At 39.7% G+C, this 14,491-nt stretch overlaps 1 protein-coding gene across 3 annotated transcripts in view; it reads right to left on the bottom strand.

The window, feature by feature from the left end:
* The window catches only part of Dll (homeotic protein distal-less), a 97,608-nt gene that overhangs the window by 59,388 nt on the left and 23,729 nt on the right, over nucleotides 1-14,491 (bottom strand). For 2 of the 3 annotated variants that reach the window (XM_083095768.1, XM_083095767.1), the window contains exon 4: nucleotides 10,797-11,020. In XM_083095768.1, the coding sequence (XP_082951894.1) occupies nucleotides 10,797-11,020 (224 nt within the window). Of the gene's footprint in view, nucleotides 1-10,796; nucleotides 11,039-14,491 lie in introns of all 3 variants that reach the window. The other variant, XM_083095766.1, reaches the window with a different exon arrangement.

Raw genomic sequence — 14,491 nt, 5'->3', positions numbered from 1 at the left:
CTACGCCGTGAAGGGATTCCTCGCACGAGGGAGGCAGGAAGGCCGCCGTTGCTGCCGCCGCTCGAAAACCCCTCGAGCCTGTTTTGCGCGAATTCTTCTACACTCGGCCGTGGTTCTCCTCTCGAGAAACTTGCCGACGCGTGATTCTCCTCAAGGACGATCTTTCTCCGCTTAGCTATGGCGCAAGTGTTTCAAATATTTCCCGGCACTAATAGTAACTGTTTTCTCTCTCGTAAAAAATTTATCTTTAGTTTTATAAAGATAGAGATATGCTTGACATGATAGACATGAATTATATCGATTTAAATATCCTCTCTATTTTCTGCTGTTTAAAATATTTTTATTTTGATACACACACCGCTAATAACTTATTTAATGTCGTGACTGTCGCGTTTAAATGCGTGCGATGTTAAATGTCACAATCAACGGAATACGTATCATTAAGATGCACAACGATCCATTACGCGCATCCTTACACAGCTTCACGGGAGAAAGCGGATGGCGAGAAAGAGCACGAATCCGCAAAGACGCGCGCGAAGAAATCGTGTCGAAGAAATCACGATCTATGAGAAACCCTTTGACTCCGACTTTTTTTCCACGCGGTCGTTTCGATCCGCATTCGTGTCCACGTGTAACGGAATCGCGACTCGCCGCGTTGTTTCTACAAACGTCGAACTGTATAATTATTGGCATCTGAAGCGCCGTGGGAGGTATCGCGATGCACGCCATCGTCCCACGAATAAGTGGATACGTACACGAGTCAGTGCGTGAAAATAATTATTAGCCTCCGTTTGCACGGCAGAGAAACGTCACGAGAAGGCAGAGCCGAGATGAGACGCCGCTATGTCGCGGACGAGGGAAAAAAGGAACGAGTTTCCGGTACTCCGCTCGCGGTTTTCTTTCCTTTCTCCACCGCGGATAATATCCCGTTGTCACATGAGATTTCCACGAGTTAAAATAGCATTCCCTAGCACTTGCGTTTTATTGAATTTAGAATCTGTACCTTGAATACGAAAATACTTTACGATAAAATAATAATATTTTTATATATATTTTTTCAATCATACGTCAGATTCTTGTAGTCACGAGAGACTCTTTTAATATGGTCATTGTTTTATATTCCCGTAACTCTTAAATATCAATCTCATCATGTCTCATAATTGCTAGCAACAAGTTATAGCGCGCAGAGGAAAAGAGGCTGCCAGCATCGCGATCGCGATGAACGCGCGTTGACAGGTTGACACAGCCTTTTGTTGGGCATAGTCGTGACTTGCCTCTCCATTGTCTCCGGTAGATTAGAAAAATAATCAATAAGCCCTGTCGCTCTCTCGCATCGTCTCTACCGCAGAAAATGATAAAAGTTACAAAAACTTGCTGTCGGGCGGGCAAAGGCACGCCAATGTGGCCGCTCATTTAATAGAAATTACTGGACGTGATCCAAGGATAACATTTCTTTACGTCGCACGTGTTCTCGTCGATGTAATCGTGATTCGATACGTTTTCAATGGATTCTTGCTGTTCACGCCGCGTTTGACACTATTAATTATTATCGCGCAAGAAATCAGCTGATAGCGAGCTACACTTGCGTCAGACGTGAATGACACGTGTAAACACATTTAATTAGAAATTTTGTGCAAATTTAGAAAAAGAAAAATTAGCACCAAATTTCCGATATCGATCCAAAGAATCGATCATGCATGAGTAAAAAAAAATAGCCGCGCGAAGCCGATAAATCTTAAAATGTTGCATCGGAAAAAAAATTCTTTGATATGCCATTGCAAAATATTAATACACGTGTTTTCCAAGAAAACAGGTCAATCAAGCGAGCCAATAAACAATTTTTTGTTACAATGTGAATCAGAATTCGATGACTTCTCCGCATGGAATAATTTTTCGCGAGTCAATATATATTTGCAATAAAATTATTTGAATCCGTAATCTCTTTATATGAATCATATATAATTATGTATAATAGACTGTTGTAAAAACTTTATTTTTTATAGCAAATTTAATGCAAATTTTCAAATTTTTTAAAAATTTATTATAACGAGATTTAACTCTATGTATGTGAATAATCACCGTTCTTTGGCGATTTATACAGAGTCGCAATCAGATATGTATATATACTGCTAGCTAGTGACAGAAGAAAGTGTAGGGCATAAGTGCAGAGATACGATATACTCGATATACTCGATATACATCACGTTTCTCTTAAACAACGGAAACGTCAATCGTACGACGCGTTACAAACAAGGTTCATCGGATACGAGGGAAAGTTCCATCGGTTGTTATCGGCAAAGCCGTCGTGAAATCTTGAGCGACACAAGAAAACTGAAACTTTGTTAAAACAAAGGACAAAAATTTATCGTCATACACGCATATTTAAAAGCATTTGCGAGTAATATTGCGAGTCCCCCTGTTTCAGATGTCACACGCGGAAGATCCACCCCAGGATGGTCTTTAGCGAGGAAATTCGTGAAGAAATCTGTTAAAATCGTAACGTACACACGTAAACACGCATACGCATGACTCGTCGGAATACATAATAAGTTGTATCGAGTCGAGGATCGCGTGCGCCGCGAAACTTTCTCATTCGTAGACGGTAGACTAGCGATTGACAGATACAAGCCGATAGCGACATGTCGGTCGAACTTTTATTCGTCTCATTGTATATGCCGATAATGACGGGGGTGGACTGATGTCGGTGTAAGCGCGTGTGAGCGCGAGCGTGCGCGACATACAGCTGAGGCTGATCGCGCGCGATGGACACATCCCTATCTTGACATGCACGAGTCGGCCGATGAGATGATATCGCGATAAGCGGGATCAATGCCGGGGTTACTCGATTGGAATACGAAGAGATCGCAGAGAGGGCGCACGAGAAAAGAAATAGATTTATTGTTCTATTAATCGAGGTCTGTCAGAATAAGTATAGCTAAAGGAAATCTAAAAAATAACATTAACAAGCCCATAAAACATATGGTGCAACATTTTAACACAGTTTGTCGCATATTGTTTCTGAGGATTAAATAAAAAATATATTAGAGAAATGTACCGATAGTTTTTAAACAAAAATTGTACAAAAATTGCAACACTAATGAATTTAATTATTATTATTTACTTATCATTTTCATATAAATCTATTATCTATATGTAAATCTGGATACGTACATATATATGTCTAGGCTTCCAAGTAACTTTACAGGTGCGAAGCGCAAACAGAAAAGTATTTTAATTAACTTCACTGAAAACGGTCGGGATTTTCACAGTGAACTTCACGTCGCGTCAAACACGCGCAGTCAGACCTTTCGCTGAAGTTCGTAAATCTCGATTAAAAACTTTACACGGTGATATGAAGTACGTTATGCGTTTTGCCGGATTTTCCCAAGTTCCGAAAAGTCATTAAAATAACGAAGTTGTTCTCCGCTCATATCGATTCTTGCCCGCGAGCCCTTAAATTCCCAAGCGACTTCAATGATTTCGCATTTATGCGCGAGACTTGTTGACACTTACTTTATTAAAACGGTTAATTAATTACGGAGCTAATTAATTTATAGTCAGACACGAATCGCGGCCCCTGAGGGATCGCCCATGATGTATGCACCCTGAAGAACGCTTTCGAGCATTGCCTCGCGACATTGTTTTGGCATCAAAGCTGCCTTCTTTTCGATGATTTATACGGTCGTGCACACAAAGTCATCAATTACTACTTTGCTCATTGTTCCCCAACGAGAAATTGATTCTACTATCTTTTGTATCTGCTCTAGTAACGACGCGAAAGAACGCTGTTATAGATCATCGATAACTTTATGAATTCTTACGAAGCTACCACGTTTCTTTTCTGCTCGTTTCGTGTATTTTATACATGCAAATTCATTTAGAAGTTATTTGATAATTTATAGTTTTATTTATATTAATTATGAGATATATAACAATCTAAAATATAGCATCCTCTTTATTTTTTATAAATGCAATAAAAGATATGTGCTTGATATATTAATTTTAAAATATAGAATTATATATCGGAGAAGTCAAATATATGATACATACTAATTTGAATTGAAAGTTTCGACTGATAATCGAAATTTATTGGTTTATCGACTGGATCAAAAATGTAGCAGGAAAACGAGATAGATTTAAAGTATATCGAAAGATATCGGTGTCACTGCTTTCATGCTGCATAAGAAATTACCCGGGAGTCTCGTGTCTGCCACATTTTATTCAATAAATAACACTTTCATAAACCGAACGATTTATTGCAGAGCCGGCAGTGACCCTCGTGATCCGTGATACACCATATATTCGTGATTAATTATCCGATTCATTGTTCTCCGGCGAGAAACTGTGCCCGCTATCTAACACATCTGGTCTGATAACGAAACGAAAGGCTTACAGAGGCCATCAGCGCGTGTGCGCGTGTATACGTACACGTGTCTACAGCGAGCGCAATGATAGGCAGATAAATGGACGCTGATAAATGCGCGGGAAAGGTGGACGAGGGGAAGAAGTGGAAATACACGTGCAAAACGGAGACACACGGCCGGTTATCGGTGGATCGACGTTTGCCACAGAAGACAAGGACGACGGAGCGTTTCGCAAGTCGACATTACGACGGTAGCCGGAAAAAGGGAGAAAAACCGCGTAATGATTTTAATCGGGAGCGAGAGAGAGAGAGAGGGAAATATGGAGAACTAATCAAGAGAGTGGATAGGATCTTAAGAACTGATCTAGGCTAATCCGCTCTTTCGCTCTCTTGAAATGGATCCGATCTAACGTCGTTTCTTATCTCGTGTATTCGCATTATTTTTAGCGTCTATTTGTAGCGTCTTTAACGATTTAAAAATTGATTACGTCATAAACTAATTTTAATATTTTTTAATTTCTTATTAATTTTTTATTTTTAATTATTATGGATTAATTTAATTTTAATGAAATTGTGAATAATGATATGAATATTATAAATATAATATAATATAATATAATAATATAAATAATAAAATGAATGATTGTGAATAGTGATATGGAAAAGCTTGATTTCCAATTCTAGAAATCGAATTAATATATATCAATTGATATTATATGTCAATTGTTTTATAGCTGAGAGTTAAAAGGGCATGAATAATATATAAACATTTACTTTTTACGCTGAAAACATTAATTGTTTTAATCAAGAATGCAATAATATATGTATTACAAAAATACAAAGATTCAAATCAATGTTTGACAGATTTATATCTAACTGAAAAAAGTGTAAATTGAATTAGTCAGTCACATTCTTTCTCTCTTTGGGAAATCTTGTAATTTATATATTATGGATTAATTTAATTTTAATGAAATTGTGATATGGAAAAGCTTGATTTCCAATTTTAGAAATCGAAACTAATATACAGGGTGAGTCAAAAGTATGTTTTAAAAATTTGTGAGCGTGTTTCTGGATAAAAAGGAAGAACAAATGTTCATATGAACATATGGTCGCAAATGCTTTGTTGTCGAGATAATGGACATAAATCAGCAGTATCAAATAATGCTTTATTTGAACGTTTACAATTTTGTTATTGTTGTTTATAAGAGATGTTCTACATGTCCTCCATCATTTTCAACACATGCTTGAGCACGACGTCCGCATGACCAAAACCAAACCAAACCACACTACCAACCAAAAAAAAAAAAAAATTGTAAACGTTCAAATAAAGCATTATTTGATACTGCTGATTTATGTCCATTATCTCGACAACAAAGCATTTGCGACCATATGTTCATATGAACATTTGTTCTTCCTTTTTATCCAGGAACACGCTCACAAATTTTTAAAACATACTTTTGACTCACCCTGTATATCAATTGATATTAATATATGTCTATCTTTTTAAATGCCTTTCCAAAGAAAATATAACTTAATAACCAACTTCCGAAAAGTAATTTGGCAGGATTACTATAAAAATAGTCATTTAATATCAAATTTATCATTCCGGCTCGAGGTATTTTTTTTCGATTGTTCCGGATTAATTACATGACAATCTAATTAGATGACACAAGATATCGATAGATATCATTTGCGATGCGAGACAAACATTCGCTAATTGGATTCTATATTTAGCATAATTTCGTTTGAGAGAAGGACAACAGGTATGACACAGACGCATCGACGAGCCGATTAATTTTAACCGATTTATTTTATCGTGACGATAAAGTGTGATCGATACACAAAACATGTCAAATATATTTGTTGTGGCCAGCCACGTCAACAATTTTTCTCTTTACAATTTAATCGCTTCTATTTGTATTGTCAAATCTTCATCAGAATTCATAGTTTTGAAATCTAAGGACACCGTGAGCAACTACAATAATTCCAACATGATCGTTAAGCATGTCTTCAGTAAACTGACTTTTAAGAAAGTGCTTATAATTGCACCGATTATAATTGTGAGCTTGTGAGAGTAACTAAAATTTACGAAATAATTATATTTGATAATTTGAGTTATTAAAACATTAAACACGTATACGCGAAGAAATTCGATGATAGTTTGGATGTAGATTATAGATAGAAACGATTATCTTATACTTTAATCGATTATGAAACACTTTAATCATTTAAAGTCGTACAAAAGTGTCGAAAGTGTCAGTGAATTTTGATTTAATTTTATCTGTGCATATCGAGTTTCCGAAAGCCGAACCATCTTCAGCTGAGCCATTTCTTTCCAGAAATTAGAGACTGTGCGAGAAAGATTAGAAGTTCTTTCTGAGAAAAATGTCAAGCTATCAATAAGACGCGAGGTGTTTACGAGTCGTGAATCTCGATTTTTTGTTGAATCGCGAATCGAGCGACTGAAATATTATTCATTGAAGATTTCATGTGAATTATTATTATTTAGCTTAGAAAATTTGAGACGTCAGACGTGTTCGCGAATTAAAATGAATCTGCCAAGCGATGATTTTTCTATCAGATTATCAGAATGCGACTACGATTATTGTCTTTGCATGGATTATTTTTTAATTCAAAAAATCTTGGACACCATTATTAAATTACGAGACATATTTGCGGATCAATAAATCCGCAAACTTCGATTTTTCTGTTTTATATCTTGTAATTCAAGTAATTAACGACATTTATATGGACAGTTTCTACGTAAATATTTACACATTATTTAGATTCTTTTAACTGTCAATTATAAAATAACGTTTCAATTGATATATATTAATATTAATCTACTAATGATTTTGTATCTCTAAGATATATTTTAATTACATCTTTTAGAAAAATATTACAAATATATATATTTATAACATTTTTTAATTATATATTTTAGAAAAATATTATATGTATAAGATGCAAATAAACTCATTAAAAAAAATCGACTCTGATAAATTTAAATTGAACTGATACGTAAACTGTGGAACAATTAATGACAATCTTTCACTCTGAAAATCTGTCGTGTAATTTATGCATTGCGTAGTTTTTTGTTTTCTTTTTTGTCATTTATGCTAATAGTTTTTTCACTTCTGTGGATTCTCGCGCAAATATTTCATACCGAGACAACTACGAACAGTAGCGACCGGTAGTCGTGTTCTCGCAGGCGCATTCATGCATAAATAATAGTTATCCGCGCATTCATCTACTACACGAGCGGTGTTTTTGATGATGTGTGCGATGTTTTTCCGCGAAAACTGTATCGCATGTTTTCGTGACAGGGATTTCCGAGGACCTTGGACGCGATTCGCGCCAGCCATCCGATAATTTATGTTTATTCGGAAATTTAATGAGAGAAGCTCGACCGCAAAAAGACGTCTGTTCTTACAAATCCGTATTCACGTATCCCGCATTTAAACATAATTCTATACAATTTTCGCATAAAGGCTTCACAGCAATAGCAATGGAAGATCTAAAACGTGTGTACAAAATTAAAAACAGAATATTACGGTATTTATAGCAAATTTCTGTGGAAATTTATTTCACTTTTGCTCCAAATCTTAAGATCTATATAAGACAAATATAAGATGCTGATGCATATTTATAGTGTTTTTACCGAAAGTATGAACAGAGATATTCTCTCAATCTATTTCTTATACCTCGCCTCGCAAGTTTTCGTCCTCCCAAAGTCGCAAAAGCTACAAAGATGCCTGACCCCGTCGCATCTACCGGGGATGACAGGGAGGAATTTGAAATTCACGTCGCGTCCTCGTGAGCTTCCCTCTCGCGACTTTCGAATCTCGCTTCGACGTGTTCGCATTCCCGGGGCCAATGAGGAGAGATCGGGCACGTTAGTCGTGGCGAGGAGGAAGAAAAAGGAAGCACCACGCCCAAGGTACGTGGCAGGAACGCAGACAGGCGTGCTGGTGTCCACGTCCCTAACGTATACATCCACGCGAGCGAGAGCGCTTTGCCCGTGTACTTCGCGTGAGCAAGTATACCCTACTCCCTGCTCTCTCCTCACCTCGCCCCCTCCTTCCCTCTGGCCTCCTTCGGGCCCCCTTCGCACCCCCTTCGCGTATCTCGTGTACACCGGCGGCACGAACGCTACCACGTCCTCAAATTGAAGCCCCGGAGAAAAAGAGATGCGTGGCCTCACCTCGATATCTCGCTCCTGCCCTCCCCCCTTCTTCTCTCTCTCTCTTTCCCTCTTGGCCATTCGAGCAAAGGGGGAAAGGAGGAAGAGGAGGAAGAGAATGGGGAGAAGCCGGTGGGGAAATGCGAGGGGGGACGACGCGGCTGTCGTGGCGCAAAGAGGAGAGGGAAGGAGACGAGGAAAGAGGAGAAGATGGAAGAGACCGAAGGCTAAGGCGCCATGTTGGTGGCGATGACAAGAAAGCTAGCGCGCGACGGTAGCAGGGCCAAGAGTGCAGAGGCAGAGGCAGAGGCAGAGAGGCGCTTGGTCGAACGCCTTGATTGGGCGATTACGGATTATGCACGGTGCCTGCCGAGGAGCCGCGCCGATCGCGCGCGGCCAACATTCTTCCCGAACTCGACGCCGAGAGAGACGCCGGGTGTTTCTGCTAAAGATATAAGTCATCCTCTCCCCATCTCGCGAGAGAGAAAACTTTCGCGCGCAATACCTTGGACGCGTGAAATCCAATTAGCTCTATCTACGCAGATTTTTACGGTCGCGCGAAAAAGATTTATGATTTTGCTCTCGCGACACTTCAACATGATTGAATAACAGATGCGTCTTAATAACATTGCGGAAAGTGTAATGGATCATCTCTTACAGGATTTCGTAATTTAATCTTTCGCTTTCGCGCGGCCATCGCTGATTTCAAGAGAGCACACGATGTTTGGTAAACAACCTGACGCCGACCGCTCATCAGGCTGCGTCGCGCTCGATTCATTCGCTCACGAGGGGGGAGAACAACTCCCGCGGTGCTCCGTCTAATGAAATTATCCGGTCCGGGACCCCCTGCAACGACATCAACCGACTACGACAGCCAGTTATCCCGTGATTACGCGCGTGATACGCAGTTACGCACCGCGCCATACGCATTGCGACGATTGTACACGCTTCTTCGAGGGTTGAGGAACGCACAAAGAGCAACCGCGAAAATTGCTCCATCTCGCATCGATCAATGAAACGCATAATTCTGCGACAAGAAACTTGTAATTTCGTTAGATTGCAACGCGGCAGGAAAAGGACACTGGTATAATTCACGAGGATGTTGGCTAATTAATCAATTGTCTAATAAACTGCCGATACGACACGCAAGTCGATCCGAATAAATTCAAATTATCGCGAGAGCGTTTTAATTAGCTTCGGATTTTCGGCTCGAGAAATCTATAATACACGCGGATAGGATCAGACCTAATTAACTTCTCTCCGATTATGCGGCTCGATCTTTCTAATAAATCGTTAATTGGAAACCGGGCGACGAGAGCATAAAGGCTCGCCCGCATGGAAAGCTCGCGCAAAACTCGCGCGATCGCCGGGGGAAAATTTATGGCCGCCTCGTTAGTTCGCAAACTTGTCTCCTTTGCTCTCTTTCCCTGCCTCGGTACACTGGACACTGGCGGCAACCCTATCCCCAATGTCCAGGGCGTGGCGAATCAGTGATTTACTAAGTCATTTGTGCCGATAATGCTGACAGATGCCGTTTATCGGTGGCTCCCGTTACCGTGGATCGCGTATATAACCGGATCCATCCATCGCAAGGAGGAGTATTGCCGTCTCGATAAAATTCAAAATTCCAGTCGTGACGCGAGATCTCTGTAATTAATCCGACGACAACCGGCTTCGATACGATGTGTCGTTGTTCACAGAATTGCCTCGTTTGCGCAATTTTGAGAGGCCTTTCCGACAGCATTTCCTGATAATGCTTATCTCAAAGTGAAAAACCTGTTTTCGCCCGCGGAAATATATGTCCTGGATATTTTATCGCTTGGTGAAAACTGTCACGTGTATAAATAAACTAATAATTTTCAAGCAAAATTTCTCCATCACGAGAGGCGCATTACACGTGTTTTTGCTATTATATCATAAATATTCAAATGCTTGCAATAATTCTCCATATTTAAAAATAATTATTAAATAATCTTGAATAATTATTGCTGTACTCTACTAAAATAAATAACGTAATTTTAGCACCCCAAAGTAAATAATTAAAACAAATAAAGGGAAAAAAAATGCGCGATATTTGAAAAATACCCCTACAGTTCCCCGGCGAATATTATACTTTGCATCGACGTTTATCGTAATTTGTTTACGCTATCTTGCGGCAAGTAGCGCGAGATAAGAGCTGTTTATCGTTGCCGCTACCGCGTCGTGGGAAGCTTGCGCTCTAGTCTCCTTCAATACGCCTATAGAACTGACCTGTGTTTGCGTGAGTCCGAGGCTGGCCGCGAGCTCCGCTCTTTCCGGTAGCGCGAGGTACTGCGTTCTCTGGAACCGCCTGTTGAGCTGCTGCAATTGCAGGCTGCTGTAAATCGTCCTCGGTTTCCTCATCTTCTTGCCCTTGCCGTTCCTCAGGGAACCGCCGCCGCCGCCGCCCAGCTCGTCGACGAGACTTCCGCCTTTATCACCTAGTGGCGAGAGGTCTGCGAACATGCACCACCCTAACATCAACTTTCAGAATCCTCGTCACTGCTTGCGTACAAACTAAAAATAAAATTAAACTAAAACCTAACCCGCATAATTTATAATAGCCAATAACGCGATATACATTAATTATTCCGGTATTAAAACAAATTCCGACGTAAAATATCGAGAAATGCGATATAGAAAGTCGATATAGATGTGAAAAAATCCAAAAAGTATTAATGATACCTTATAATTAAGAATTTAAATTATTTAATGAATCTCTCGCGCGAGATGTGTTTTTTACACGAAAGCATCGCATTAATCACAAGACATTTTTTCTGATTGAGAGACTTTCATACGCGAAAAAAAGTAAGAGACGTTTACCGAGACTCGAAATTAACGGAAATGACGCGCCGCTTTTTTTCGAAAGAAGAACGAAAGGAAAACAATAGCGTAAACACAGCCGGAATATTTGATTCGATAAGCCGCGGGTAATTATCTGATAAAATAAATGCATTATTCAATTCCCGTACAACGAATTGAGATAATTAGCACAGTGTGTAGAAAATGCGTGGCCTCGCCGCAACATCGAGAGAAAAAGCCCTGCGGTGCGTTAACGGCGCGATAATTAATTACGGAGCCATATATCAATCTTAAAGCGATGCAATGAAGTAGCGTAGAGCTCGATAGAGGCGCGCATCGTGCCAGCCTATCTCGCGCGGAATCTGTTTCATTATTTTTATATCGCGATTATGATGTTGCGTGTTTTCATCGCGCGCGCACGTTCTTCCCAGGAGAGAGAGCAGCCCCATGGACATTTTTTATATTACGATAGCTGCGTTTTGTCGACCGATTTTCATCACGAGCGGAGAGGAAAGCCTCGACCCGGGTGGCCCGATGCGCGATTGACGTCGCGAGTAAATGGGAAACGTCGACGTCGAGAGACTCGGAGACGAAGCGACGCGATGATTTCAAGCGAGAGGCCTCCCCTTCCACAATCGACGCGACAATTAACGCGAGTATTAATTAGAGTGCATAATTTACTCGAAGCGAGCCGCCGAGTGTAGTTCGCAGGCGTGATTCTACGTGATTTATATATGAGCGTGTCGCGATGAACGAGAGGGGATCGATGGAGCGCCAACAGGGAGACTTTGATCGTGCGTAAAAGAGATCAATAATGATCCCCCATAAATTCTGTCCGCGAGGTTTACGTTTCGCCATGGCGATACAATCGCGTGTTTACGCTCGTGTTTATCTTCCCTGTTGCAATTTTCAGAGACGATACCGGGCGTGTACAATCTTTACAATGCAAGTATAATATAAACATCTTCTTCAGGCGATGACAAAAGGTAAATCAAATGGAATATTCTAATCTTTTATTTTTCTTATAAAAAAATAATGTATACTTTTCTTTAATTATTCACGCCTAAAACGCATTTTAAATTATTAAATTATTAATCTAAATTATTAAATTTCATGTATAAACTATTTGCAATTTTTTCATTTATACATTTTCTAATTAATTAAAATTTGACATCTCGTTGGAATAATTAAAATTGTAGCGTAAGATCGATTGAAAAAATTATGAGATAAAAAGACTAGAAAAGTACTATGTACTTGATAAATTTTCCTATCGAAAAAATATCTTTTTACAATCGATCAACACCCAATATTTTTCCTATCATGATGCAACGGTTAATATTGTCGCGACGTATCACCGCCACATAACGTAGTGCGCAATAAATTTTATAGAGGCGTTAGCAGGGATTACGAGCTCCCGTTGTTAATTACAGCCGGTTAAGGCGACGCGACGTCGACCGGGGCGGGAGTATCCCTGTTCACGCGGACGCGCACGTGAAAAGAGCGAGAGGTACTGTTTTATGGATGCATTTTTTTTCCTCTCTCGCGCCGCTCGCTGAAAGTTTACGAAGTCGCGAGAAGGGTACGATAGAGAGGATAGACTATGGTCGTTAACGGCGAGGCGTATGCAAAGTGCGCGGCAGCGGCAGAGACCGCCGCAAAGTGTTACTTTGGCGCGCATTCAGCCGCCTAGCATCGCGGAAGGTTCTTTTAGAGTCACATAATCAAACCCAACCGAACGTATGATAATAAGCCCACCGAGCGATTAATGCGACGTTGATAATCACACGGTAAGCGCGCGGCTCTCAATCCAAAGAGCTTGAAATTACAAGGTGTCCGTCTCTCTGCCCTAGGCTGGACTTAACGCAACTTGTCCAACATTGTCGCTCCGAACCGACATTTTATATTTCTACATCGCTACCACATTGCGCGCAACAAATAATCAAGACTGTATTTCAGTCTAAGAGATGAGAGATATCTTAGAATCGGACTAACTCGCCATTTTTTAATAAAGCTTTATTTATTTATTTATTTATTTAATTTATTTATTTAAAATTTATAAATTTTATTATGCGATATTTTGTGATTATAAGTTACTTTATTATTTGTGTATTTATCCGTGAAAAATATCTTTTACTAATCTAAATAAGAATATTGATACAAGTCATGATTTCTGCCGCCAATTATTATTATTTTTGACAATAATTCGCGCATCAAAATACGCATTATTCGAGCTTTTCCACGACATGTTTACTACGAGATTCATTTATTTAAATTTTCTAAGTTGTGAAGAAAGCACACAACTGATAGGTATAATATCCGAGAATGTATCTCTGACGAAAACACTTGTACAAATCCGACAGTTCGGCAGGATTTCAAAGAAGCCAAGCCGTGCCAAGCGTGCTCCCCAGGTATATCTCTACCTAATCCTTATGAAAACAATCATTTAATACCTAATCCATCACTCGGGCCCGGGTAAGCATTGTCTTTCGACCGTTCCGGATTAAGTCGGGCGGCAGTCGGACGTCAAGTCAGGTGACTGATGCGAGATACCGACGGGCGCCTTGTCTGATACGAGAGAAGCACCCGTTAATTGGATTCCAGCTTCAACCACGTTTGTTCGTTCATTCGAGAAAAAGACAATGGGCGTGATGCGGATGCGATGACAAGCTGATCCACTTGACGCAACGATAAGATTCGTCGACTCGCAAAATACCACCAGTATATTCGCCATACATGCACTGACAGTTCTTTTTTTCCTCTCTCAGTTTATCTAATCTAATTTCATTAAGATTCTAAAATCGAAAAATACTGCGAGAGTAACCGACATCATCTCTAAACGACGATATAAAATAAACTGACTTTGAAAAAATTAATTACATCGATGTTAGATAATCGCGAGCTTATGTGAGTAACTAAAATGTACGAAATAACTTATGCGAGTTACCCAGATTGAGACATGAAACGCACGTATGCGCGATACGATAAGAAATGCGATGACAGTTTGAACATGTGGATAAACGATTATCTCTTATGCGATACTTTAATCACTACAAGTTGCACAAAAGTATCAAAAGTATCGTATATTTCGGTTCAACTCTTATCTCTCAAACCGAGTTCGCGGAAAT

Source organism: Camponotus vicinus, unplaced genomic scaffold (assembly GCF_025532165.1).
Source record: "Camponotus vicinus isolate PSW18456_S1 unplaced genomic scaffold, iyCamVici1.0 SCAF_4, whole genome shotgun sequence".
NCBI classification, from domain to species: domain Eukaryota; kingdom Metazoa; phylum Arthropoda; class Insecta; order Hymenoptera; family Formicidae; genus Camponotus; species Camponotus vicinus.
Note: the sequence above shows the minus strand (reverse complement) of the source record. Positions and strands in the feature narration are given on the sequence as shown.